This window comes from Paroedura picta, chromosome 1 (assembly GCF_049243985.1).
Source record: "Paroedura picta isolate Pp20150507F chromosome 1, Ppicta_v3.0, whole genome shotgun sequence".
Classification (NCBI taxonomy): Eukaryota; Metazoa; Chordata; class Lepidosauria; order Squamata; family Gekkonidae; genus Paroedura; species Paroedura picta.
Window position 1 is genome coordinate 21991182 of NC_135369.1, and position 27570 is coordinate 22018751.

Sequence of the window (27570 nt, forward strand, 5' to 3'; positions counted from 1 at the left end):
CCTCATTAGGTAAAGGTAAAGGTATCCCCTGTGCAAGCACCGAGTCATGTCTGACCCTTGGGGTGACGCCCTCTAGCGTTTTCATGGCAGACTCAATACGGGGTGGTTTGCCAGTGCCTTCCCCAGTCATTACCGTTTACCCCCCAGCAAGCTGGGTACTCATTTTACCGACCTCGGAAGGATGGAAGGCTGAGTCAACCTTGAGCCGGCTGCTGGGATCGAACTCCCAACCTCATGGGCAGACAGCTCCAGACAGCATATCGCTGCCTTACCACTCTGCGCCACAAGAGGCCCTTTCCTCATTATGATGCTGCAAAAACAGGAAAAGCTGTCCCTGGCAGAATTCTCCCTCTGATTCAGCTAAAATCATAGGGCATTTCCGCACATTGGTTAAAATAGCGTTATGCCAGCTGTATCACAAAGCGTGATAATTTATGGCGCTTCACGGACCCTCCACACCTTTTTGCCTTCTCACTTTTTTTGGCTGTCTTTTAGCGCTAGAATCATGATGATGATGATATTTGATTTATTACCCGCCACTCCCTGATGGCTCATGGCAGGTTACACATGTCTGAATAAAAACCCCATTAAAAACCCAGACATAAAATCACAATTTATTAGTCAAAAATCAAAAGGAAGAAGATAGGCAGAAAAACAAAACCCTTACTATTCTCGGTACCCTCAGTAAACCTCTCATAGAGGGGTGGGAGGGAGGAGGGTGCAGATGTTGCTTGCAACCGCCACTCATATCACTCTCCTGGAGGGGGGGCCATGTAGATCCCCCTGGCCATTCCGGCCTCAACCATAGACCTGGTGGAAGAGCTCCATTCTGCAGGCTCTGTGGAATGCTGAAAGCTCCCGCAGGGCCCGCAGCTCTTTTGGGAGCTCACACCACCAGGTAGGCGCCAGGACTGAAAAAGCTCTGGCTTTGGTTGAGGCCAGTCGGGCTTCCCTGGAGCTGTGAATAACCAACAAATTAGTGCCCGCAGAGCGTAAAGCGTATAGAATAATAGAGCGTATAGAGGAAAGAGCGTAAAGAGCATATAGAAAAATAGAGTTGGAAGGGACCTCCTGGGTCATCTAGTCCAGCCCCCTGCACTATGCAGGACACTCACCACCCTCTGTTAAACCCCTGAGCTTTCTGAGACCCTGGACCGGACAGCTTGACCTGTGATTCTCTCCTTTCGCATGCAGAAGAGTTGTAGCTCAGATTAAAGGTGCTGCAGATCAAAATGCCATTAGGGACTGTTACCCCACAACAACAGGCAGCGGTCAACCGGAGGGAAGCCAAGGTGCAAGAATAGGCACTTTTTTGAACCCAGGCCCACTCAGAGCTGCAAATAGCAGCTCTCGCCTCCCTTTTAGCATCTGTTGCCAGCCGACTGGAAGCATTGTGTGCTTTCCACTGTTCGCGAAGCATACTGCTTCCTGTCCCCACCACCTGCTAGACAGTGTTGCTTAAAATGCAGTTCACATTTTTGAAGTAAGTTCTTAGTTTTATCGAGAAATAGTGTGCATTGGGAAGACTCAAAGCCTACCGGAAGCCAGACTCTTTATCAACTCCCCCATCTTTTCAAGTTCCAGTCTGTTTGGTTTAAAATTGCCAGCTTCAAGTTGGGAAATGCATGGAGAATTGGGGTGGTGGGAGGGGGTGTTGGAGCCTAGGGCTGCCAACCTCCAGGAGGTGGCTGGCAATCTACAGCCGACAAAGATCAGTTCACCTGGGGGAAAATGGCTACTTTGGAAGGTGGAATCTATGCATTATACCCCACCGAAGGGACCTCAATGGGTTCAATGCTTTAGAGCAGGGGTAGTCAAACTGCGGCCCTCCAGATGTCCATGGACTACAATTCCTGGGAATTGTAGTCCATGAACATCTGGAGGACCGCAGTTTGACTACCCCTGCTTTAGAGTCCACCCTCCAAAGCAGCCATTTTCTCCAGGTGAAATGATCCCTGTTGCCTGGAGATCAGCTGTAATAGAGGAAGATCTCCACCCCCTATTTGGAGGTTGGCAATCCTAGTTTTGTCGCATGGACTTGTGGGAACGTTCTCTCTGTACCTGCTTAGAATTGCTTTTACAAGCTGGGAAATGCAGGGGAGGGGTAATTAATACTATATCTGATAGGCCGATGAGCATGATGAGGTTCCTATGAAAAGGAAATACTTCTTTACATACATTGAACATGAGTCAGCAGTGTGACTCGGTGGCTAAAAAGACAAATGGGGTTTTGGGCTGTATCAAACGGAGCATCGTGTCCAGATCACGGGAGGTGATGGTACCGCTGTACTCTGCTCTGGTTCGGCCTCACTTGGAGTACTGTGTTCAGTTTTGGGCACCCCAGTTGAAAATGGTGAGGGGTTTGGAGACCAAGACGTATGAGGAAAGGTTGGGGGAGCTTGGTCTGTTTAGCCTGGAGAGGAGAGGACTGAGAGGGGATCTGATAACCATCTTCAAGGATTTAAAAGGCTGCCAAATAAAATGGTCTTCCCCAACCCCTGGGCTGCAGACCAGTATCGGTCCATGAAGTCCTCGGTACCGGGCCAGGGTGGGGGGGGAGGCGTGGCCATGAGCACAGCAGTGGGCACGCCTCCCTTCCCCCGTGGCACGGTGCTCACGAATGCCGTGCTGTGGGGGGGAGGTGTGGGTGCTGGCAGGAGCTGCCGCGCCTGTGCGTTTGCGCCTGTCAGCACACTGGTGCCTCCCTCTCCCCTCCCTCCAGTCCCCGGCCTGAAAAAGATTGGGGGCCACTGATATAAAGGATGGGACAAAGTTCTCTCTTGCCCCAGAGGGAGGGACCAGAACCAATGGAATGAAATTAATTCAAAGGAAATTCCCTCTAAACATCCAGAAGAAGTTCCTGACAGAGCGGTTTCTCAGTGGAACAGGCTAAGGAATTATCTGCCAGAAGACATAGGAAAAATCTTTCAAAGGGGATTTGACAGATTCATGGAGGATAGGTCTGTCTGTCTACTAGCCATGATGGGTGAGGGGAACTGCCACATTCAGAGACACTAAACCTTCAGATCCAGGAGACAACATCAGGGGAAGGCCTCAACTTCTATGCCGTGTTGTTGGCCATCCAGAGGAATTGGTTGGCCACTGTGTGAGACAAGATGATGGACTAGATGGGCTACTGGCCTGATCCAGGAGGGTTCTTTTTATGTTCTCTTCTTATTGGCAAAAAAAAGGAGATAACTATTTTTCTTTTTAATACTCCACTTTTCACTATCCAAAGTGACTTACAAACACCTTTCCCTTCCTCTCCCCACAACAGACACCCAGTGTGGTAGGTGGGGCTGAGAGAGCTCTAACAGAACTGGTTGGTGGGAACAACTCTAACAGGACGGTGTCTGGCCCAAGGTCACCCAGCTGGCTGCATGCGGAGGAGTGAGGAATCATACTCAGCTCTCCAGATTAGAGGCTGTTGCTCTTAACCACCTCACCAATCTGGCTACTGGGTTTTCCCAAATAATCTCCCCTGTTCAACTGTTTCAGATTGGGACAATATATTGTAGGGAAGGAGAGACTAAAGCCCCTTCCTGTGCTCCACAGTGAGAATGTGAATTGGGCTTCTCTTGTGATGGAACCAGGGTTGCCAGATCTGGATTGGGAAATAAATGCCTGGAGATTTTGGAGCGTGAGGAGAGCAGGGTCTGAGGCAACTTCCAAAGTGGCCATTTCCCCCAGGGGAAGTGATTTCTATTGCCTGGAACTCAGTTGTAATAGAGGGTGATCTCCACCCACCACCTGGAGAATGGCAACCCTAGAAGGAACCGAGAAGAACTTTCATGCCTATTACAAAGGAGACAGAGGGAGGGTGGGGGACCCTGTCCTAACCTGTGTCCTCTGGAATGTGTAAAGAGGAGATGCCTTTGCTTCCAAACTATAGTGCTAGAATCCCACACTCCATCTTGAGGTAACGCTGATCTTCACTCCCAACTTTAACTAATAGCTCATGTCGATTCCTTCTCCTTTGTTATCTTTCCTGTTATTAAAATCTAGATCAGCCTTTCTTAGCTTTATTATCACTGAAACATGCTTCAGGCTTCAAGAAACCCCAGAAGTGGTACAATCGTGCAGAATATGATTGGGAAGCATAGTTGTGTCCACACCCACCTGTGGGCCCTCCCCTTCCTACCCCCTCCAGGCCCATCAGTGGTCATTTTGGGAGGGGGTGGACATGACCACATATGGTCATATCACCTAATAAATGTTTAACAAATCTAAAAATGAATTTAAAATGAATTAACCCCCACCCATTTGGAAAACTCTTCCAGGGCTGTCCAAAAAAACCCTGGATTTCACGAAACCCTGGCTGAGAAAGCCTAATCTAGATTGTAAACCCCATGGGGACAGTTACCTGCCTTTAGCTTATCTGAAAAATGATGTGCAGATCAAGTAGTTGTAATAGTGATTCTCATGAATATTGGGGTCATTCCTTTTTCAATCACTCAGAAGAATTTAGGAGAAAACTGAAAAAATTGCCAGCCTGTCTTCTTACATAACAACCTTTTTATTATTCGTCCAAATAAGAACAGAGATAATTCTGTCAACAGAACAGTTAAATAACAAAATAAATCTGAATGTAAACAGGAGTCCCAAAAGGCAATCTTCTAATAAGTTATAATAATTTACCTTCAGACAGAACAATGTCAGCACCTTTAACACCAGCAAAGTTTTATTCAAAGCATCAGCTGAGGAGGTGTGTGTGCACATGAAAGCTCACACCTTGAATACAAATTTGTTGGTCGTCAAGGTACCACCGGACTCAAACTGTTCTGCTGCTTCAGACCAACATGGCCCCTAACCTGATTTTAACGTCATACAGTGTTTTTTCAAGAAGTTTCTCAACCATGTGATGGAAATAGTCAAAAGGAATGCATTCTCAACCAGTGAAATACAGCCCAAATTCCCTGAAATTCTTAATATCAAAGGTCTACAATTCCACTGTGTGGAAATAATCAGCAACCATTAAGCCATTTATTTTAATTGCAAGACTGTATTATTAAGGTTGCCATTTACTGATTTGGGAGTCCCTTACAAGCGTACATAATCTGAGTAGTAAACCAGTTCATCGCATTTGTTCAAGTGTATGTTCTGGACCAATTGCAGAGAAAACCAGGAGTGTGCACAGCACTGATTGGCCAGAAACAGATATCACTACCCACACCTGCCCCCCATTAAAGCCACATGTTGTCTCCTTCCTGAAACAATGGTGAATTTGTTCAAATAAAAATAAATGGTGCCCAGCCCATTCAAAGCATGAAGTTAAACTACTGAATCAACATTAAAATGTGTTGGCCAGTAAGCTGGGTTCAAGCTATGAGAGAAGAAAACAGAGTAAGTCCCAATTGACTGTACATTTGAACCTTTAGAAAATACTGCCTATTGGGCAGACCCAGAACTTAGTTAAGCAGGGCCTGGACAAAACCTTTAGAGCCAGAGATAGAACCCAGAGGAATCCAGTGGATCACAGTCAGAGCCAAGCCAGAATCTTACAGGGGAGAATGGAGGCAATAAACAACATCTCAGGATCTGAAAAGCAGTCAATGTTTAGGTCTCTTACAGTTATGTGATAAAGACGTTTAACGTTGTTTGCCAATACAATACTGGATGGTTGAAAATCTAGGATATCTGACAAGTAGTCACATGGGTGAAGAGTCAATGACTTCTTCAAATGCACAAAAGGATTTAGGCCAACCACTGTGGTTAAAAAAATTGGGCGGAGGGGCGGGGGGGGGGACTCAATGGTAATGATTAAAGTTGATTCTGGATGAAAAAAAGGGAATCTTTACTCAAAGAGCAATTAAAATGCAGAATTTGCCCTCAGTGAACTTAGCGGGGGGCAGATTACACAGAGCAATGGACTAGAGGTCCATCAGCGGCTACAAACAAGAGCCACCAAAGGGAACTTTCATGGTCATATCAGATTTATGAATACCAGGAGTAAGAGGCAACATTAAGGCTTCAATGCCTCATTTGCTGGCCTTGCAGTCAACTGGTTAGTCACTGTGTGAAACAGGATACTGGATTAGATGGACCACTTGTCTGATCCAGCTGGGCTCTTCTGATGTTCATACGAAGAGAGGCTTACTTTGCCATATCAATCACCCGTTTCTGAAATTCCTTTCCATTTTAAACAGTTTGCCACACAGTATGGAGCAGCTGCTGTTCAAGAAATTTCTCTAGAGGCCCATCACACGCAAATAACAAGCTGTATAATTTTTTAGACCTTGTCCATTAAACATTCGTATAATATAATATATATTCTGGTTGTAAATTGGGATCAGGTCTACTTTGGGTTTTATTTCTAAGCCCCAAAGATACGCGCAAACTTGCCTGATGAACAAGCAATAAAGATAAAACATTTTCAATTTTCTTTAGCAGAAAAGAAAATGTTAATTACAACCCCCCCACCCCCATGCATGTTTTTAAAAAATCTGGAAAGCTCTGCTACTTGGCTGTCCCACCCATCTCATAAAAGAGAAAATACTTTGTGTGCAACTGAGATCAGAAACCATCTCAGTGGTGTTCATCATGCGCTGTGCATAAAACTCAAACCGGTGTGGCAACGCCTCTACCTTTAAGCACTTAATTAAGGCAAAAGTTCTGTTCGTGGGCTGGGATCTCAAGCTGTTGGATTCAGCGGGGTTCTCACACTGAATTGACATGAGATCAATTGAGCCCCATTATTTTGTTCCCAATCAACCTAATCATTTCACTAACCCCTGCGGGGTCTCCGAAAGGTTTCACAGCAACATTGTGCGCCTTCGAAAAGTCGTATAATTGCCTGGCTTTTTTTCAAATCATCTAACTTGCAAAAGAATTATTTTTATGGAGAGAAGTTCTGGGGTCATAAGCTCTGAGTTGGAAGACCGGCTCCCCTCTCCCCCCAGTCAGAGCTGGTTGTGGTTGCTTGGTGACGACGGAATGGCGCACAGCCTTCTGCGCATGGTCAAAAGCACCCTCATTGTTCTTTTTCGCGCTACAGCCCAGTTCTGAGGCTAAGCCATGATGCCACTCTTTTGAAAATGGAAACACGAGGATTTCCAGAGATGCAAAATCATGCTGACCAGAGAAAATGCCATTCACATTACTCTCCCCAGCCACAAAGGACATGGTAAACATTGAGTTCGTTTGTAGTTGTCCATAGTTCGTAGTTCCTGGGATGCTGCTGCGGGAACTTTCCACGTTTCCCTTTCTGTGGTACCCTTCTGACATCCCGAGTTCATCTAGCTGAACAGCCACTGCTAGAATCACTGTTCCGAGTGTCTCTAGGATTCTGCTTTTCTTCCTGGCTTTCCTCCCACCAGGCCCCTTCAGTCTGTCCTCCTTCTCCCAAACACGGCAGACATGCTCCGTACGAGTCCTCGGATGCTCACGGTCTTTTTGGCGGAGCTCCGGGAATCCCGCACCATGTCCAGAAGTTCGTGGAAGACCATCAAAGCGCCATGATAGGTCTCTGCAGCGGAGATCTCAAAAAAGCTCGAGTCTGTGGAAAGAGCCAAGAGTCGTCCTTCCTCACTGGAGACGGTTCGGCGGTGCTGCAAGTCCCGTTTGTTCCCCACCAAGATGATGGGCACTTTCACAGCCCCGCTCCTCCTCTTGAGTTGCTGGATCCGCTGAAGCTGCTGGCGGGCAAGATGGAAACTGGTGCGGTCGCAGATGCTGTAGACCAGGATAAAGCCGTCGGCCCAGCGGACCTGTTTCTCATTTGTGCAGCCCTGGAGTTCGGCCGTCTGCAGAGATCAGATTGAGAACCCAGAATTAGCGAGGAAAAGCAGAATGGCCATCCTTAAGATTTGCTCAGGTTGCCACGGCAACCTCGGAAGTCCCAGGCTTCGGAAACCCAATTAGGCCTAACCTGATGATAGAATCCTTCCTTTGGGGAAATTAATGTTGCATGAATGTGTCAGGGAGGATACGTATTAAACAACAGAGTTGTGGCTGTCCAGAAGGTTGCCAACTCTGGGCTGGAGATTTGGGGGAAGGTTTGGAGAGGGGAGGGACCGCAGCAGGGGATAATGCTTAAAGCCCGCCCTCCCGAGCAGCCATTTTCTCCAGGAAAACAAAACTCTGTCATCTGGAGATCAGTTGAAACCCTGGAAGATCTCTAGACGCCACCTGGAGGCTGAGAGCCCTAAAAAACTCCTCCGTCTTATCCAATTTCAGTGGCCAGCTATATCAAATTACAGCCCCAATGGAAGAACTTTATAATATGGCTGGGCCTAGTTTTGGTTCTGAAGCCTGGAAACCCTTGCCTGTCACCTTATTAAATAGTTTGAAAATATTATATAGTTTCCCCCACAATGGATACACCACTTGTGTGAAAGTCAAATAGAAGAGCATATTACAGGGGTAGTCAAACTGCGGCCCTCCAGATGTCCATGGACTACAATTCCCATGAGCCCCTGCCAGCGTTCGCTGGCAGGGGCTCATGGGAATTGTAGTCCATGGACATCTGGAGGGCCGCAGTTTGACTACCCCTGGCATATTACATGGGGAAATATAATTCCATAGGGCTACAATTGACTACCCTTCCTCTGTGAGGTAGGTGAGGCTGAGAGAGCTCTGAGAGAACTGTGACTGGCCCAAGGTCACCCAGCTGGCTGCATGTGGAGGAGGAGTGGGGAACCTGGCTCCCCAGATTAGAGGCTGCTGCTCTTAACCCTTCCACCAAGAGAGCAAAGATTGCCTACTTTGGTGTAGCTAAAACCAATGCAGCTAAAACAATCATTAAGCTATTTGAAATGTCAGTTGGGACAGCATTGGGGCATCTATATTTGTCATGAGCCTTAGTTTGGAAAATTCTCCAGACTAGCATGAGGTATCTTACCTGAGGACAGACAGAGTCCCAGATGCTGAAATGAACCTCCCGGCCGCCCATCATCATGTTGTGAGTGTAAATTGATTCTGCAGAGGGGAAGATGGAGAGATGAGAAAGTACGTTAACAACAACCACAACAACAAGAGTTGGTATTTATACCCTGCTTTTCATTGCCCAAAGGAGTCTCAAGGTGGCAATGGCATACAATCACCTTCACTTCCTCTCCCCACAACAGATACCCTGAGAGAGAGAGCTCTAAGAGAACTGTTCTGTGAGAAGAGGACTGTGACTAGCTCAAGGTGCATGTGGAGGAATGGGGAATCCAACCCGGCTCACCAGATTAGAGGCCACCACTCTTAGCCACTACATCAAGAATGAAAAGCAAATAATTTTTTTTGGGGGGGGGGGAGGGAGAAAAGAAATGGAAAGAAGGGACAGAGAAAAGAACATGAAAAGGATCTTTTGAAAAGTGAACTCACCGATATTCCCGTATTCTCCAATAAACCTTCGGGTCAGAAACCGGACTGTTAAAGCTGGAAAAACAGAAGAAACAGTGACGTTAGAAAAACATGGGTCCTGTGCTCAGGGTGAAAAAACCCAGCTGGGAAGAGATCCTATAAGACATCCAGCAAAGAAACTGTCCAGCTTCATGTTTGCATTCACTTCAAGCTTGCCGATCTCAGGTGGTCCCAATTAGAACCATCGATTCCTCAAGGAGTCAAGACTGAACACAAAAGAATCCACAAGCTGCGTAATCAAGTTCAATTCCAAAATCAAAAGACTATTGGAATTGAACTTTATTACACAGCTTGTGGATTCTTTTGTGTTCTCCAGGTGGTGGCTGGAGAATTCCAGAGGGTTATAGAGATCATTTCCCCGGGAGAAAACTGATACTTTGGAAGGTGGACTGTATGGCATTATACCCTGCTGAGGTTTCTCCCTTCCCAGAAGCTCCACCCCTTCCAGGCTCCACCCCCAACCCAGAACTGGCAACCCCAATTCTATTTCTTTTGGGCTTGCTTCTTGGGAAGCATGCCAGGTTGGACATTTAAAAAAAAACCCTCACAGGGTTGTTGTGAGGGTGACACAGAGGAGAGAAGGAGGAGGTATGCCACTCTGGGTGCCCACTGGAGAGACAGGTGGGATATAAATGGATTTAAATAAATAAATCAAAACAACTGGCTTAAAAGGGCATTTCTTTCCCTTATCTTTCCTTTATCTGGGGAGAGTTAAATCAGGCACTCAAGATTTCCTGACTTGATCTTCCTTTGCTCTGCATAGCCCTTTTCAATTGTCATTATTTTGGCACTCAGACCATGTAGTTGGGGATTTTTTTTTTTTTTTTGCATTCTGCAGGGGGCTGGACTAGATGACCCTGATCCCTTTCAACGTTATGGTTCTATGATGCTATAAGAGGAAAGATCAGGGATTATCCATCCTTTCTGCCCTGCACAGAAGGCCCCTTGAAATCAACGTGCCTTGAAGGATCGCTCCATTATAAATCCCGTTTTAAACCTCTGCCTTTTGCAACTGCAGGAGAGATCCAGCGGGATCCAGTTTTGCAAGTGAAGCCTCGACAGGTGGTCAGCAGGACCCACCGATCCAGCCTCTCTGGCCAGGAGGGTGTGAGGCTTTCATTGCCAAATGCCTGTTAGATCTGAAGGAGAGCCCGAGCCAGGAAATGACCCACACATCCAGGAATAGCTCTAGAAAGGTAGCTTTACAAGGGCTATGAAAGAGAGAATGGGTCAAATTCCTGGAGGAGGACAAGCCTGCCAGTGGAACGTCCATGGTGACAGATCCCAGTGGAACCTCCATGGTGAGAGACAGTATACCCCTGAATACCAGTTGCTGGGGGAAAACAATATCCATTCCAGCTACCTCCCAGGTATCAGCAGGGATACTCTCCTTTCCAGGAGGCTGCACTTAATTCATCATTGCTGAATTTCTAAAATGCCTTGTCCCGAAAGCCCTCCAGGGTGCCTTTGGGGTTAATCATTAGGGTGCGAGAGGCATTTTGCACATGTGCAGAGGACTTCTCCCCTGAGAAGGTGCCCTGACTATAGCACCAGAGCCAGCTTAAAGATTTGCGGGGCCCTAGCAGAATACAATTGCAGTGGGAGCAGCCAGACTAGGGTGGAGAGGCCCCCCTACAGTGGAAAGGGGTGTCACTCCCAGTGTCCTTAACGAGAAAAAGGGGGAGGTGAGAGGCTATATCCCAGATCCATGGGAGGCCCGTAGCACACGCTACGTGGCTCAACCGGCCCTGCATTCAGATGTGCCCCCGTCGTGGAGTAAGCGGTGTGTAGGTGTGTGCTCACCGCATTAGCAGCATGAGGGCAACGGAAGCAGCAAGCAGCGGTCTCCCCTCCCACACCTTTCCCCTCTTAATTGCCTCCTCGCTTTGCCCCCACCCCACCCCGTAGCTGAGCTCATTTCTGATACCAAAGTTTAGCAGGAGGGAAAAGCTTCTGGGGGAAGAGACTAGGCAGAAGTAAATTACCAGTGTGTGTGTGTGGGGGGGGAGGGTTCAGTATCTCTCATCCCCCCCTCCCATGCACACACATCTTTTGCTGTTAAAACAACATGCTCCCCACATCACCGTGCATATGATTGGGACAGATGCAGGTGTCCAGACAGACAGATTTCTACTTTTACATCTCAATATGGAAATAACAAGTTCTTGCACATTGCACAGCTAAGTTGTACTTCTGCTGCATGCAGCTGACAGTATAAACTCTTCCCTTCCACAGAACAGAACTCATCCCTTATTTCTTTCATCTTCTCGGATGCCCCCCACCCCAACTTGGTCTAAATCGAGATTCCTCGCAGACAAGGATCTCCCTTTTGCATCCTGTACTACTCCAGTAACTTGCACGTCTCATCCATAATAATTAAGCATAGACAGTGTGGTGGAACAATGACAATTTGTTTTGACAGACATAGCACTTCTGAACGTTCAAAGCGTTTCACCCCCATGGGCTGACTGTAATCCTAGCAACCACCCTGTAAGGTAGGACAATATGATTATGCCTGCATTTCAGAAGGAAAGACTGAGGCAGCAGCGTCCTGATCAATCTCCCCAAAGTGAACTCAGGGCGGAGGTGAGACTGAAAGCAGAGATTAGCTCATTCAGCGCTCAGCCCCATGGTTGCTGCTCCGACCCTTCTCGACATTTTTGTGCCCTTATAGCATAAACCGAGAGACAGATCCCTATCCCGAGACAAATTACCAAAATAATTGTTCAGACTAGGTATAAAAGTAGCACTCAAAACATTGCAGGCTGTCCCGAAAGCAACTCACCGGATTTCCCCACTTTCTCTGCTCCGATGACGAGGATGTTGGCTTCCAGTTTGGACAGGTTGCCTTCGGACATCTTGCCAGCCTGTTGAAAAGCTGTCCTCAGTTGGACCAACATTTGGAGTTCCTGCCTGGGAAGAAACAGCCCAGGAAAGGGAGCCAGCAAGCCGAGTCTCCTGAGAGAGGTGTGTGTGTCTCTTTTTTGCCAGATGCCTCTGTGAGAACCAGTTGCTGGGTTTCTCTGCCAGCCGGCTTTTATAGGGAAGAGGAGGAGCTGCGACTGGAGTGACAGGAGCAGATGGAACAGGCGCTCGTGTTGTGCCTGGCTGTCCGGCACGAAAAGCCAACATGCAAGGCAACGTGGGCGCCTGTACGGGAGAGGTGGCCTGCTCCGCACCTTTGCCTGCTGCACATACATGTGAGCCAAACGAGATTCACTCGCCCAAGTCGAGAAAGCAAAAGCACAAAGGCTGGTAAAGACGGGAGGCACAGAAAGGTTTTGAGTCAGCAAAAGACACTGCTGAATGCAGACTGTATATAAATGTGTTTTTTTCCCCCCAGGGTTTCTCAGTTCAGGTCTGCCTCTTGTCCCACCATGCCGATCTCGCTCTTTTCTCCTGCTCCAGACAAACGCTCTATCCCAATCGACCCCGCAAGGCTGTTGTGTGGATGCCCCCCCCCCCCCCGGCCAAGCTGCTTGCCCTGCCGCGACCCCTCTGAAAGGGTTGTTCAACCCCCAAAGGGGTCCTGACTCCCAGGCTGTGAACCACTGGCTTATAGATACATGCCGTCCAACCTTTAGATTGTAAGCCCAATCTCCCAATAATTACATGTTCCTTTCCTTGGCCATCAAGTCACCGATGACTTATTTATTATTTTCTAGGCAAGACATTCAGAGGCGATTTGTTATTGCCGTCCTATGCACTGTGACCCTGGACTTTTTAGGGCAGGGTAGTCAAACTGCAGGGTAGTCAAACTCCAGATGCCCATGGACTACAATTCCCATGAGCCCCTGCCAGCAAACACTGGCAGGGGCTCATGGGAATTGTAGTCCATGGACATCTGGAGGGCCGCAATTTGACTACCCCTGTTCTTGGTTCCCAAATTAGTTCCCATTTGACTACCCCTGTTCCCTCCCATTCAGACCCTAGCCAGGTCTGACCCCACTTAGCACCTAAGATCAAATGGGGACAGTTTAGCCTGTGCTATCCAGGGAGGGCTGCCAGCTCCAAGCTGGAAAACCCCTAGAGATTTCGAGGGGACTCTAGAGAGGGCATTCAGGTTGATGGAGGGGCAGGGCCTCAGGCAGATGTAGTGCCACCGTGCCCATGCTTCAAAGCAGCCATTTTCTCCAGGGGAACAGATTTCTGGAGACAAGCAGTAATACTGAGAGCTCTCCAGGGCCTACCTGGAGGTTGGCAACCTCTTATCTAGGTCAGGGCAAACAAAGGACGTGTTTCTATTGCCAATGGAAAAAAACCAAGCCTGGCCATTGCATTTATGCCAAGTGGCTCAGTTAAAAAAGAGAGGAGACTGCCACCTTGTGGCCAGAAAAATAGTGCCCCAAATCGAAAACTGTAGGAGTCTTTTGACGCCTTGAAGGCAGAGTAAATTATTGTGCCACTCGCATCTGTGAACGACAGTCTGTCTTCTCAGATGCCTCCAGTGCGCCCTCTACTGGGCATTGAAAACGAGAGCAAAACCCCCCAAAAGAGTGTCCAACTAGGATTTGGGAGGCCAGCTTCGAATCCCTGCTTCCGCTGAGTGACCTTGGGCCAGTGACACATTTCCAGCCTAACCCACCTCCCAGGGTTTTGGGGAGAATAAAATAAAGGAGAATCATGGACTCACAGAGTTGGAAGGGGCCGTTCAGGCCATCTAGTCCAGCCCCCTGCCCAATGTAGGATCAGCCTCAAGCCTCCTTTGCGTCCAGCCATTGCTTGAAGACTGCCAGTGAGGAGGAGCTCACAACCTCCCTATCATGTCAGCCACTCTGGGGTATAAATGAATGCATTAAAGAGATTTAATTTCTGCACAGGGCCCTGAATTGCACAAGGTGTGGATAAAATGATCTTTCTACAGCTGCACTCAAGGGTTATGACATTACCTTGTCCACAATAACTGACTACCTGCAGCATCATATTTATGGCATGTGTATGATATATGAGCCTCTTGTGGCGCAGAGTGGTAAGGCAGCAGTCATGCTGTCTGAAGCTGTCTGCCCATGAGGCTGGGAGTTCAATCCCAGCAGCCGGCTCAAGGTTGACTCAGCCTTCCATCCTTCCGAGGTCGGTAAAATGAGTACCCAGCTTGTTGGGGGGTAAACGGTAATGACTGGGGAAGGCACTGGCAAACCACCCCGTATTGAGTCTGCCATGAAAACGCTGGAGGGCATCACCCCAAGGGTCAGACATGACCCGGTGCTTGCACAGGGGATACCTTTACCTTTATCTTATGATATAGTCAGGAGATCCGAAGACTGCCTGGCTGCCAGGCAAGAGATGTTCGGAGGTGGCTTGCCATTGCCTGGTGTTCCTTGGCAGTCGCCCTTCTGCTAGATTCCCTTCTGTTTAGTTTCCAAGATCTGACAGGATGGGCCTTGCCTGGGCTATTTGGATCAGGGCTGCAACAACAAAGCAGTCTGTAGCCTCTGTTAAGTCCAAACTGAATCAAATTTGGGGATAACTGTTCATTAGTGATTTTACAGCGAAGCCCTCCCTTTGGAGACTTTTTGCCCCCTCCCCCCAAATTGGTCGACTTTGAATTTGGCAGCAAAGCATTCTGGAAGACTGCAGTGTTCACCAGTAAATTCTACAAATGTTGCCTGTTGGAAGACAGATTTATGTCCATCCCGTTTTCATGCGCTGAGACTGAGTTGTTTGTCCTGTAGAGCCAGATGAAGACTGATCTGGGAAGGAGGAGCAGTGTTTTATCAAGGGCAAGAGCCAAGAAACGGGGATGGTCTTGTAAACAGAGGGCAGCGTGAGTTTGAAATTTCAGCTCGAAAACACTCAAAGGAGGCACCTTCCTCCTCCAGGGGGTGGAGAGATCTTCCTAGATCGGCTCAAAGGATTCAGCATCCTGTTTCCAACAGGATTACAGAAAATCCTGTGGCCGGTGGAACTTGATGCGCAGCAAAACCCATTTACACACAAGGCAAGCCTTCTGGCTCAGTCAGCTTGTAGATGTCACCTGGAAGTGATGTCGGGGACATCAGAGGGTCAATGTTCTGGCTTTGGAGCAAAACTCTATGGCAGAATTAGCTTCTAACCATGGAGTTTTGCCACCAAACCAGAGCGTCCCACACATGACACTATGCGTTACAGGAAAATCTACTTCTAAAGTGCATTGAAAGTTAAACCTGTATGGGATGATCCTTTGACAACATCCCAAAACTACAGTTCCCAGATTTCCACAGGAGAATCCGTGTCAGTGCGTGCCATTTTTTTAGGTGTGGGCTGGAACGGGATGTGAAGTGAAACTTTCTAGAATTCTTTCCAGAGGTGTGCCAGCCTTATCAGACCTTGGAAGCGTGGACTGGGTACCGCGCCTGTTACTGTCTTCCTGAAGATTTCACAGAATTATGGCTAATTTCCAGTTATTTATTTACAACATATATTCCACGTCTCCTGGAGAAAAGGGCTGCTTTGGAAGGTAGGTTGCATGGCATTATATTCTTATGAGGTCTCTCCATTCCTTAAATCCCATTATCTCAAGCTCCACCCTGAAAGCTCCAGGTATGGAAACTGACAACCCATTGGAACAGACCTCCCTCGCATTATTTTTATATATGCTGACAAGAATGTCATCATGCTGTAATGGTTAAGAGTGGTGGAATCTCATCTGGAGAACCAGGTTTGATTCCCCGCTCCCCCTTCACATGCAGCCAGCAGTGTGACCTTGGGCTAGTTACAGTTCTCTTAGAGTTTTTCTCACAGACCAGTTCTATTGGGGCCATTCTGCACCCCATAAATATAGTGAAATGCTTGTGCCATATTTTTGGCGTTTTGCACGATGATGCCAGCACCCAGCGTCCAAGCAGCAAACCGGTAGCTACATCCTCTATTTTAAAGCGCTAGCTGGAGAATCGCATAAATTGGATTCCCCAAGCTAAAAAGCACCAGCTGGAGGAGAGGAACGAGCAAGCCACATGCCAAGGAAATGTGTGGAGCCAAAGTAGCTCTATCTCCACCTCCAGTTCCCACCCTGGCACCTGCCTCCCTCTCCCTTTTCCAGGGGATGGGTTTTTAAAAAAAATCAAACTGCCTGGAGCAACAAATTATGCAGGCAAAGCAAAAAAAAATTCCCCACAGTTTAAACACAAAGCATGCCCCGTGCCCCAAATCAGGAACAAGATTAATTTTTTAAAGATTAGGCTCGTGATTCCATAAGGGGTGGCATTATAAAAAAGCACTATGCATCTATGATTAGATACATAGGCATTTTAATGGAGGAAAAGTCTTACTTTTTAAAAAAATTAGCTGGCACCATGGGCCCTTTAAAGCATGGAGAAAGGGAATTGGCTGCTTGGCTTGATTGACAGGCAGAAGAGAGTCGCATGTAAAGCACGTTGCTCTCTTCCACCATTTCAAGCAGGCATGCAGAGTGTAAGGCATGTAAGAAGGTAGCAGACAAAGCGAGAGAGCCAGAAGGTGATTAATGGCCGGAGGCATGATTATTTTTAGCGCTACGCCTTTTCACTGGAGTAATGCTATTTTTTTTAATGTGCAGAATTGCCCTTAGAGCCCTCTCGGCCCCATCTACTTCACAAAGTGTCTGTTGTGGGGAGAGGAAGGGAAAGAATGCTTAAAAACCACTTTGGGACTCCTCCGTGTAGAGAAAAACAAGGTATAAAAAACAACTTTTCTTCTTCTTTACATGGTTTACAGCAGGGGTAGTCAACCTGTGGTCCTCCAGATGTCCATGGACTACAATTCCCATGAGCCCCTGCCAGCATTCGCTGGCAGGGGCTCATGGGAATTGTAGTCCATGGACATCTGGAGGACCACAGGTTGACTATCCCTGGTTTCCAGAGTAACATTAGCAGAAGGCAGGGTCTTATCTTGCTTACAATTTACGTTTTTAAGGAAAGAAGGAGCCTGGACAGTACTGAGTGAGTCGGTTTGACATCTTGTTATTTATTTATTTATTATCGGTTATTAAAATGTTAAAATTGTCTAGAAAATAACAGGCCTATTACGATGCAACCCTGGAGCATGACACTTGCTCCCTGTGGCTGCACTGTATGAAGGATGGCTTATTGGTGAAGAACTCACCTCGGGGCCAGCTTCCCCAGAGTGTCTGAGTATCCCATAAATTCTGTCCCTCATCAGTTGCTTCCGTAATGGATTTCCGCTGCATTTTTTCTTGCATATCTTAAAAGATTTTCCCTATGGCTGCTGCATAAGATGTTTTCACATCTATAAGTAGAGACCAGTTGTTCTGCTGGTGATAAAGGGTGGAGAGGCCTCTATTGACCACTCTGCGGAGGCTCTCGGCAACAACCTGCATGCACAAAAGCCAGGTACGGTAGGGAGATGGCTGCAGTAACTGGGCGAGATTGAGTCGGAAAGTCGCCTGGATCCAAACGAACGAATGAATGAATGAATGAATGAATGAATGAATGAGATGAAGAAGACGAGGACGAGGACGAGTTGGTTCTTATACACCACTTTTCCCTACCAGAAGGAGTCTCAAAGCAGCTTACCCTCCCCTTCCCTTTCCTCTCCCCACAACAGACATTCTGTGAGGTGGGTAAGGCTGAGAGAGCCCTGATATTCCTGCTCAGTCAGAACAGCTTAATCAGTGCTGTGACAAGCCCAAGGTCGCCCAGGCGGCTGCATGAGGAGGAGCACAGAATCAAACCCAGCTCTCCAGATCAGGAGTCTGCACTCCTAACCCCTACACCAAGTTGGCTTGGAGAAGTTTGTCTCATCCCAGTACACTGTCTTCCCTGCTTGACACAAGTGGGGTTAACTGAGTCTATGTTCATTGATGCAGAAGTCAGCCCAATGGGCTCAGCAAGGTTCATTACAAAGCAAATGTGTGCGGAATACCGTAAGCAAACAAGAAACTCTGGCCTTCCCAGACAGAAAGATGAAGAAGATTAGGAGCATACAAAATACATCAAGGCTGGAAGGCATCCAATTGCTGGGCTAGGAGACTGCCCTTTCTTGTACCATGAAGGAAACACCTTCTCAGGTAGAAGGAGTGTACGATTCTTCAGTCAAGGTATACAATAGCTACCCTCTCCTGCTAGAACCCTCAAACAGGCCCAAGGTCATGGCATGCACCTAGAATAACCATATCAGATGAGTGCATTTGGATTCTCTGTTCCACTTAATATTTCTGGTAAGGCCTTGGAGGAGGAGCTGGTCTCATGGCTTAAGTGCCACTCAGCACGTAACACCCACTCAGGGCAGCTGTCCCGCCCCTCAGTGCCTCCTCCTCCAACCAGTTTGCCCATCTGTCCAGTAGCCAGCCAATCGTCTTCTGTCCCCCACCCCTGACCACCCCATCCTCCTTCTACTTTCCTCCGAGGCTCGGAGGCTGCAGATCCCTGCCGTGCGACAGCTGCCCCTGCTGGTGAGTTCCATAACAGCTGCCTGCAGCCTTTCCAGGTCCTGGGGGGAAGGGGAGGCCATCCATAGAATTCTTCCATTTCAGCCTCCTAATCTAGCGCCCGTTGTATTCCTGAATGCAACAGGCTTGGCCCCTAGTTTATTTATATTGCACTTTCCTCCCTTGCTGGGGCTCAGACTTAGAATATTCTTCTCTGCACCTCCTTTTATTCTTTACAACCACCCTGTGAGGAAGGCCACAGTGACAGTTTGTGATGGCACCAGGGTCACCAGGCAAGCTTCCAAAGTGGGAGTGGAGATTCAAACCATAATGGGTTTAAACTACAAGTACAACGATATAGGCTAGATATCAGGGGGAAAAATTTCACAGTCAGAGTAGTTCAGCAGTGGAATAGGCTGCCTAAGGAGGTGGTGAGCTCCCCCTCACTGGCAGTCTTCAAGCAAAGGTTGGATACACACTTTTCTTGGATGCTTTAGGATGCTTAGGGCTGAACCTGCGTTGAGCAGGGGGTTGGACTAGATGGCCTGTATGGCCCCTTTCAACTCTTTGATTCTATGATTCTATAAACCCAGGTTTCTCGGGATTCCAACCCAACTGGCTCTCCATTGCTTGCAGATCAAGCTCAAAAGGAGAGCTAGTCCAACAGTACCAGACCTGGGCCCATTCTGCACACATAGGATAATGCACTTTCAATGTGCTTTGGCTGCTGGATTTTCCAGTGTGGAACAGGAAAATCTGCTTCCAATGTGCATTGAAAGTGCATTATCTATTGTGTGCAGAATAGGCCCTGGATAAGCCAGGCTCACTCAATCTTGGAAACTAAGAAAGGTCAGCCCTGCCTGAAATTTGGATGGGAGACCTCTCAGGAATACTAGGCTTGTGACATGGAGGCAGGTGATGGTAAACCACCCCTGAAGCCTCTTTCCCTGGAAACCCACCGGGGTCGCCATAAGTCCAGCACTTGATGCACTGCACCATGCTGGTTCTCAGCTGCTTGCAGTCCAGTGGATATTAAAGGGACTGCTAGAGGGACTTGCCTGAAAGCTGATGGCATTAAAGTTCAGGGCTGTTCTCATTAGCTTGTCAGGTAGAATAGGCAGTGAGAAAGTAACTGGCCCTTGGTCACCCAGTGAGACAGAGCAGGGATTTGAGCACAGATCTGACCACTACACACACATGCAAAACAGTGTCCTAGAGAAACCTAACCTGGCAGTTTGGTGTAGTGGTTAGGAGTGCGGACTTCTAATCTGGCGAGATGGTTTGATTCCCTGCTCCCCCATATGCAGCCAGCTGGTTGACCTTGGGCTCATCACAGCACTGGTAAAGCTGTTCTGACCAAGCAGTAATATCATGGCTCTCTCAGCCTCACTTCCCTCACAGGGTGTCTGTTGTGGGGAGAGGAAAGGGAAGGGGACTGTAAGCCACTTTGAGACTCCTTCAGGGAGAGAAAAGTGGCATATAAGAACCAACTCTTCTTCTTTAGAGAGGCATGCTTTGTGTGACAACTTTGGGGGGAAATTTCTTTTTGGCTTTGCCTGCATGCTTTGGGTAGAGAAAAGTGGCCTATAAGAACCAAGTCTTCTTCTTCTTCTTCTTCTTCTTCTTCTTCTTCTTCTTCTTCTTCTTCTTCTTCTTCTTCTTCTTCTTCTTCTTCTTCTTCTTCTTCTTCTTCTCTAGTTCTGCGCACTCCACTCCCTTCCTCCCTCTGCTCCAGGCCAGGATATGCAGCTCACTTCTGCTGACCAGAGCAGTCCAGCCAGGAGACTTTTTTCTTTTCTTTTCCATGTCAGTCACTGTCCTGCTGATCTTATTTATTATTGAGATTTCTTGACCCTCCCCCCTGGCAAACCGGCTGGGTTGGTTTCCAGCATAGTTACTTTTACAAACAATGCAGTACTTCATAGAGAATCCGTTAAAAGTCAACCATTATAATTAGATTAGCTAAAACCTGTTAGAACCACCTAACGTTCAAACCATCATACAGTAGCCATCAGCTACTAACTCTTTTAGCATATTGCTGCCATACAATTAAATGCAAGCAGCCAGGTTTCTCCAGCAGAGCACAGGTGGATGCATTTATTTTTTTTTTATCTACTTGCTCCCTACTTTTCTTGTCCCCAGCAGGAACGGAAAGCCCTCCTCCACTTTATCCTCACAACCACCCTATGAGGTAGGTTAGGCTTAGGCTGAGAGGGCGGGACTGGCCCAAGGTCACCCTGCAAGCTTCCACGGCAGAACGGGGCTTCAGACTGGATCCTAGTCCAGCCCTCTAAGCATGAGACCATGCTGGTGCAGGCAGCTGTGGAAGGGAAGAATGTGGGCAGCTACTTTTGCCATTAATCTACATTTGAGCCCCTGCACCAGGCCTTGCACTCTGATGCTGACAGCACCATTGGAGTCCAGCAGGTTGAGAAGGGTCTGGGGACACAGCTCAGAACAATAATGCTCTTTGTATCTGATATGCGTGCCTTAAAAAGAAGAAGAAAGGCATTGAAGGGAGGGGGCGGCTCTCCTTCCCTCCCACACTGGTCACTTGGCAACCTGGTAGTACCAGAATATTTTTCGTCCTTCAAAGAACATTCTATTTATATATTCTGGAGAGGGTGAATAACCACCTCTGCTTCTCATTGGGCCTTGAAAGCCCTTTGGAGTTGCCATAAGTTGTTGGTGACTTGACTGCACAGTTCACCCACTCAGAAGAAGAAGAAGAAGAGTTCATTCTTATATGCCGCTTTTCTCTACCCAAAGGAGGCTCAAAGCGGCTTACAGTCACCTTCCCTTCCCTCTCCCCACAACAGACACCCTGTGAGGTGGGTGAGGCAGAGAGAGCCCTGATATTCCTGCTCAGTCGGAACAGCTTTATCAGTGCCATGGCGAGCCCAAGGTCAACCAGCTGGCTGCATGTGGGGGAGCAGGGAATCAAATTGGCTCGCCAGATTAGAAGTCCGCACTCCTAACCACTACACCAAACTGCCAACTGGCTGCATGTGGGGGAGTGCAGAATCGAACCAGGCATGCCAGATTAGAAGTCCACGCTCCTAACCACTATGCCAAACTGGCTCTCATGCACAGAGCCACAGCCACTCAGTGGAGCTAACCTCTGACCCTGAGCTAACCTCTGACCCTGAAGCCAGCTCAGTCCTCCTGACCTTTCAAGAGCAATATCCTTTGGGCCAGAAGCAGCAGCAGATAAATTTGCTAAAATAAGATTAAAATCTGCAACTGGATAAAATTGAAAATCATAGGGGAAGGGCATCCATGTGTAAATACCTTTCATTTCAGGGACGGCCAGCCATTCAGGTTTGGCTGCTACCTTAGATTGCTGTGTCGATCCCTTTTCATTCCTCATACCGCATCAGTATTTAAGAAGATGTTGCCAGGTTACCTCTTAATCTTTCTCATCAACCAGTTGCTGTCTTCCTGTAAACCCTGTGTCTGGCAAGTGTCTTCCTGTAACTCCTGTGCGGTTAGCACAAAAACTAATGCGCTGCAATTCTGTGGAGAAGCAGGAACCTCTCCCCCCCACCACCACCCTGCACATGTCCCCGCGCACACATTTCCCAACAGCATCAAACGCGGAGCAAAGAACCCAAGTGGAAACAACCCAAGTGTCTCTGTCAATCGTTGCAGGGGGAAATTTTGCCCTTGGAGAAAAGGTACACAGAAGTGGTGTGTGCTTATTGAAGTGTACATGCTCCTCCCAGCCACTACCACCCAAAAGAGCCAGCCAAGCCCCAGCCGAGCCTCTCAGGTGACTCTCAGCTATCATGACCCAAGCTGCCTCCGCACTACGACATCCACATGTTCCCACCAGTCTACAGATTTGGCCCTGGATCAAGTTTTAATTCCGGGGCACTATTTGGATAGGAACCATGGGAGGCTGTCATGGGTCAGCTGCAGTCTTCTGACTCCTCAAAGGAGGAGCTGAAGGGCAATCAAGGGGCACAGACAGAAGTTCTGTCAGGGGAGTTGGAAGAGCCGGCTGCCCAGCCAGAAGCCCCCGCAGAAGGCTCTCCATCCAGCAGTCAGCCCCTCTTAGGATCAGCTGCTAGGGATCAGCTTGACAGCTCTCCTAGAATCATAGAGTTGGAAGGGACCACCTGGGTCATCTAGTCCAACCCCCTGCACTATGCAGGACACTCACAACCCTATCGCTCATCCACTGTAATCTGCCGCCCCTGTAACCTGATAGCCCCTCTGAAACAGCTGTGGCTCATTGCTGCCAGGAAACTGGCAGGTAGACGCACCCACCTGTGATCTTGTCATCCATTAGCAGAACAGGGAGAGTGATCACAGGATGAGAGCTAAATCTCTGATATCAAGCTTATTAGGGCAGTTGAGACCTTGGCCTTGTTTGGGCGCAAATGTGCACAATGCTCAATCCAGCACCCACCTCACCTGACCCCTGCCTGAAATCCTGCCATATTTCTTGGGCATTCTGACTCTGGACTAGAACCCTGACCCCCCCCCCCTTTGGACCTCCTGTGCCTACTTGACTGGACCTCTAGCATTCTGATGTGGCCTTGCCGACTAATCTCTGATTCCTCAAGCACACTGAACGGCTGCTGAAACCCAACACCTCTGCCTGAGACTCACAGCCTGTACCCATGTGGGGAGAGATGGCTTAATCCACCTGCAGATATCATTTTTCTGATCTGAAATGTCCTGTGGAGTTGCCTTTTGTCTTGTTGCGGGACATCGATCCATGCAGGCTATGTTAACGAGGCTCTGTGGATCCATTTAAGGTTGGCAAAACAGCTCCAGGGGCTGGGAGTTCTTCCCTTCAGCTCTGCCCACAGACCCATCCTAGGTTCCACCCCAGTTCTTCCTGAGGTTGCAACCTCCAAGTGGGAACCAGAGATCTCCCAGTATGACAACTGACTTCTAGGCTACTGAGATCAGTTCCCCAGAAGGAAATGGCAGCTTTGGAGGATGGATTCGAAGGCAGTACATTCCCGCACAGCTCCCTTCTTGCCCCAAACTCTACCTTCCTCAGAGTTTCTGAATCGCCAGAAATTTCCCAAGCTGTGGACAACTTCCTCCTGACTCCACCCCTAATGCCCTCCTAGGCTTAGGCTCGATCCTTTCTCCAAATCTCTGAGACCCTTTCCTTGACTCCACCCAACACCCATCCAGTCCTGCCTCTAGAACTCTGTGCTTCTTCCCCTGACTACACCTATAATACCAGCCCGGGCTGAATCTGCATGGAGCTTTTATTCCAATCCCAGGTCGATTCAGTCCCTGCTGTCTACACCGAATGCAATTTCCATTTTGATTTTGTCCGATTTAAATTTTCCCTCTGCAACAAGCATGATTGTTCCGGAGTGACCTTACCTTTCCCCCATGATATCCTGGATATGACCTTCGATATTTGAAAAATTGGCATGAGTAAAGGTGCAGCTCTCTGCTTTTCCTGAACTAACTTGCTGCCTCAAGCCTCCAACGCTGTAGAAAAGCCATGATTGGCCAGAACGTCAGTTCAAAGGTTTCCTCATTCCCAGGTTGCAAGGCTTCCCTTAAAAGGGAAGCCCTAACTTTTCTCAGCTGAAGCTCCAGCAGCCCTAACTTATCTTGGCAGAGGTTTTCCTCTTGGATTTATTCCCCCTCCTCTGCTGTCTCCAATCCTCTCCCACCACCCCTGTTCAAGAAAAGAAAGAGGCTCCTGCTGCGCTTGGCTCCCCCCCTCCCCTCTTTTGAGCTTCTCTAATCACATGCAGAACACTTTTCTGGTTCAATGGGGGTGATAGAGGAAGACCCGAGTTCAAATCAATCTGAATTCAGCAGGATCCACAACTGAATAAACAAAGTAAGTGCAGAATCAGCCCTGGACTCCATCCCAGTCCTACCTCCAAGCACTCCACTCGACTCTAGCTTCAGACCCATCCTGGCCTCTGCTTCCCTCCACACCCCTCCTTGACTCTGCTCACTACCAGAAACATTTCAAAGGATGTGACGGCCCTTGGCTAGGGTGGCTAAATGAGTTAACAGGAAAGGTCTTGATTATGGCTATGAACCATAATGAAACTGACTCTTCCATGAACAGAAGTAACAAACTGCTGAATAGAATATTCTGGGCAGGGCCACAGGGGCCGGCTTCTGAAGATGCCGTGCAACTGAAGGTGAAGCCTGAAAGGACAGAGGTGTTGGCTGGGAAGTCGGAAGCCTCAAAGGACACTGTTAAAAGCTGTGAAGTCATACTGGATGCAGCTTTACTACACGTTAAGGCTGCTGCAAAACAAAGGTTTTCTGCCAACCCAGCCTAACCTGTGATAGGCAAGTTAGCAAGACTGATGAGACTAACACCATTTTAAGAGTGTGTAGCATGAGTTTATAGACTAATTTCAACTTTGGCTGGCTTCAGCTACTGTATAAAATGTTACCGTGCAAAGTAAGATGTGGTAAAGTGGGTAAGAGGGCGCGATGTCTAGTGCGATATCTAGGAACATTGTTGAATAAGCAGAACTGGTTTTTAAAATTCAGTTATCAAAGAAAAAATAATCGAAGGTTTAAATCTACGGTTTAAATCTTACATTTAAACATAGTGCAAGAAACAATCCAAGCATTCTTGGAATTCTTCAGGTGGTCTTCTATTCATCAAATTAGTAAATTTAGCTATCACTGCATATTCTCTTAATTTCTCAAACCAGGAGTCCACATCAGGAAAATGTCATTTCCATCTTGCGGTGATGAGAATTCTGGCAAGACATTGTGGCGTAAAAGAAAACCTCTCTAGGACCGTTTATGCACTGGAGGTTTCATGCAGGGCTGCAGTCTGGAGTTTTAGTCATGGCAGGTTGCTCCACCTCTTCCTGCACCCACATGGGGGAGTATTTGGCCCAGTGCACCTCATCCGCCCCCAATCTGTGCTCCTGCATGGGAGGTGGGGCAGTGAAATTCTCAGTGCATAAACGGTCTAGCAAACACACAGGAAAAATACCTGTGTCCAATGGGAACTTAATCTCTCAAGTTTCTCATGAATATTTATCCAAAACTTTTTAACCCTTCCACCTGTCTACCACATATGGTACAAAGAACCCAAGGCCTCGTGAAATCTCCAGCAGCTCCCATCATATTGATCAGACATTTTGCTTATAACTTTAGGGGAGAGATACCATCTATAAAACATCTTATGCCAATGTTCCCTCAATAATCAACATTTTGTTACTTTTACATTTCTAGAGCAGAGATGTTCCCATACATCAAAAGTTATCTCTTCCGCAAAGTTCTACATCCATCTCACCCTGCGGGTCTTAACCTGCCCTGCTTCTTTCTCTAGTTTTCACATAAGTGGAGTTTATATAGCCCTGTGGAATTGTGGAAGTTTGGGTAGGGCCACCATCTAGTTTTAGGCCTGGCAGATTACTGTGTTAGGAGACTTCTTATAGTAACGGGCCTTAAAAAAAGACATCTAAAAATTGATCAGTCACAAATCTGGAATCTAGAAAAGACGTCAGTAATCAATTTCAGCAGTTTCAGGCATTTTTGACCATCAGTGGTTAACATAGGAGAGTAAAAAAAATTTTTTTAATGAAGTTAACACAGCTTACATTTCCTGGTTATCCCCAGTATAACCAACACATTCAGAATAACAGAATCACAGAATCATAGAGTTGGAAGGGGCCATACAGGCCATCTAGTCCAACCCCCTGCTCAACGCAGGATCAGCCCAAAGCATCCTAAAGCATCCAAGAAAAGTGTGCATCCAACCTTTGCTTGAAGACTGCCAGTGAGGGGGAGCTCACAACCTCCTTAGGCAGCCTATTCCACTGCTGCTCTGACTGTGAAAATTTTTTTCCTGATATCTAGCCTATATCGTTGTACTTATAGTTTAAACCCATTACTGCGTGTCCTTTCCTCTGCAGACAGCAGAAACAGCATCCTACCCTCCTCCAAGTGACCACCTTTCAAATACTTAAAGAGGGCTATCATGTCGCCTCTCAGCTTCCTTTTCTCCAGGCTGAACATTCCCAAGTCCCTCAACCTATCTTCATAGGGCTTGGTCCCTTGGCCCCAGATCATCCTCGTCGCTCTCCTCTGTACCCTTTCAATTTTATCTACGTCCTTCTTGAAGTGAGGCCTCCAGAACTGCACACAGTACTCCAGGCACAGTATTCCACAGTACTCCACAGTATTCCAGGTACTCATCACAGATACAAACAGAATATAATAATGCCACTATATGATATCATTTCACTGGGATTATATGCAGTGGAATGTAATCAGAAAACATAATGGTTTCAGCAATGACATTGAACACAGTCTTAAGGGATCTATATAAGCTAGCCATCACTGACAGACAATTTGGGTTGTAAAATAGTTCTCAGCTTCCTCTCACGAGACAATCTTTATCAGTCTAAAAAAATACTACGTTTGGAAACAATCAGTAAAAAGCTTCTTAGGAACGAAACTGTCGGCTTTTCCTTTAAATTAGAACCAAATCCACAGACAAGGGACCTCCCTCTTCAAGCCAGGAAGAAAAGTGACTCATCATCTCAAGTTCTTGACAAAGCTGACCACAAGTCATGGGAGACCGAGGGGTGGGAGGAAGGCTGAAGAACAAACCACGTTTGAAAAAGTTAGTTCGATCCCGTCAGAAACGTACACCTCTTGGGTTCAACAGAGTTTTAATTTGTCTTTGCAAATCACAGCCTGGGCTGTTGTTGAGCTGGGAGAAAGAGAGAGAAAGTACAAAGAAAGTTGGGCAGCATTGTCTTTCGCCTCTACTCACAGGCCATCGAAGTTGAGCCGGAGGTCTCTCTAGCACCCTGGCAGTTTGCATCAGCCCCTTGGTGTTCTGCCAGATCTGCCAGGGGAGATGCAGGAACTATTTGCGGTGCACCTGTCCCTGCAGACCACTG

The 27570-nt window shown here is 47.6% G+C and overlaps 1 protein-coding gene across 2 annotated transcripts; it reads right to left on the reverse strand.

The window, feature by feature from the left end:
• Positions 1 to 4497: 4497 nt before the first annotated feature.
• On the reverse strand, positions 4498 to 27570 carry LOC143832323 (ras-related and estrogen-regulated growth inhibitor-like protein). 2 transcript variants are annotated; one of them, XM_077326571.1, is made up of 5 exons: positions 27441 to 27570; positions 12134 to 12410; positions 9310 to 9363; positions 8840 to 8916; positions 4498 to 7742 (listed from the first exon to the last, which is right to left on the reverse strand). In XM_077326571.1, exons 1-5 carry the CDS (start codon positions 27489 to 27491, stop codon positions 7323 to 7325), a joined length of 879 nt encoding a protein of 292 aa, XP_077182686.1. In that variant the 5' UTR covers positions 27492 to 27570; the 3' UTR covers positions 4498 to 7322. The 2 variants fall into 2 exon arrangements, with proteins under 2 accessions (XP_077182686.1, XP_077182678.1); XM_077326563.1 differs by lacking the exon at positions 27441 to 27570 and having other exon boundaries at positions 12134 to 12754.

Excerpts from the sequence above, each read along its gene's own strand:
- LOC143832323 (XM_077326563.1), bottom strand. The coding sequence starts at position 12,548 with ATGTATGTGCAGCAGGCAAAGGTGCGGAGCAGGCCACCTCTCCCGTAC. Across the intron at positions 9,364-12,133 it reads AGAGAAAGTGGGGAAATCCG|CTTTAACAGTCCGGTTTCTG; the intron begins GTGAGTTGCTTT and ends CTGTTTTTCCAG. Across the intron at positions 7,743-8,839 it reads GGGACTCTGTCTGTCCTCAG|ACGGCCGAACTCCAGGGCTG; the intron begins GTAAGATACCTC and ends TGATCTCTGCAG.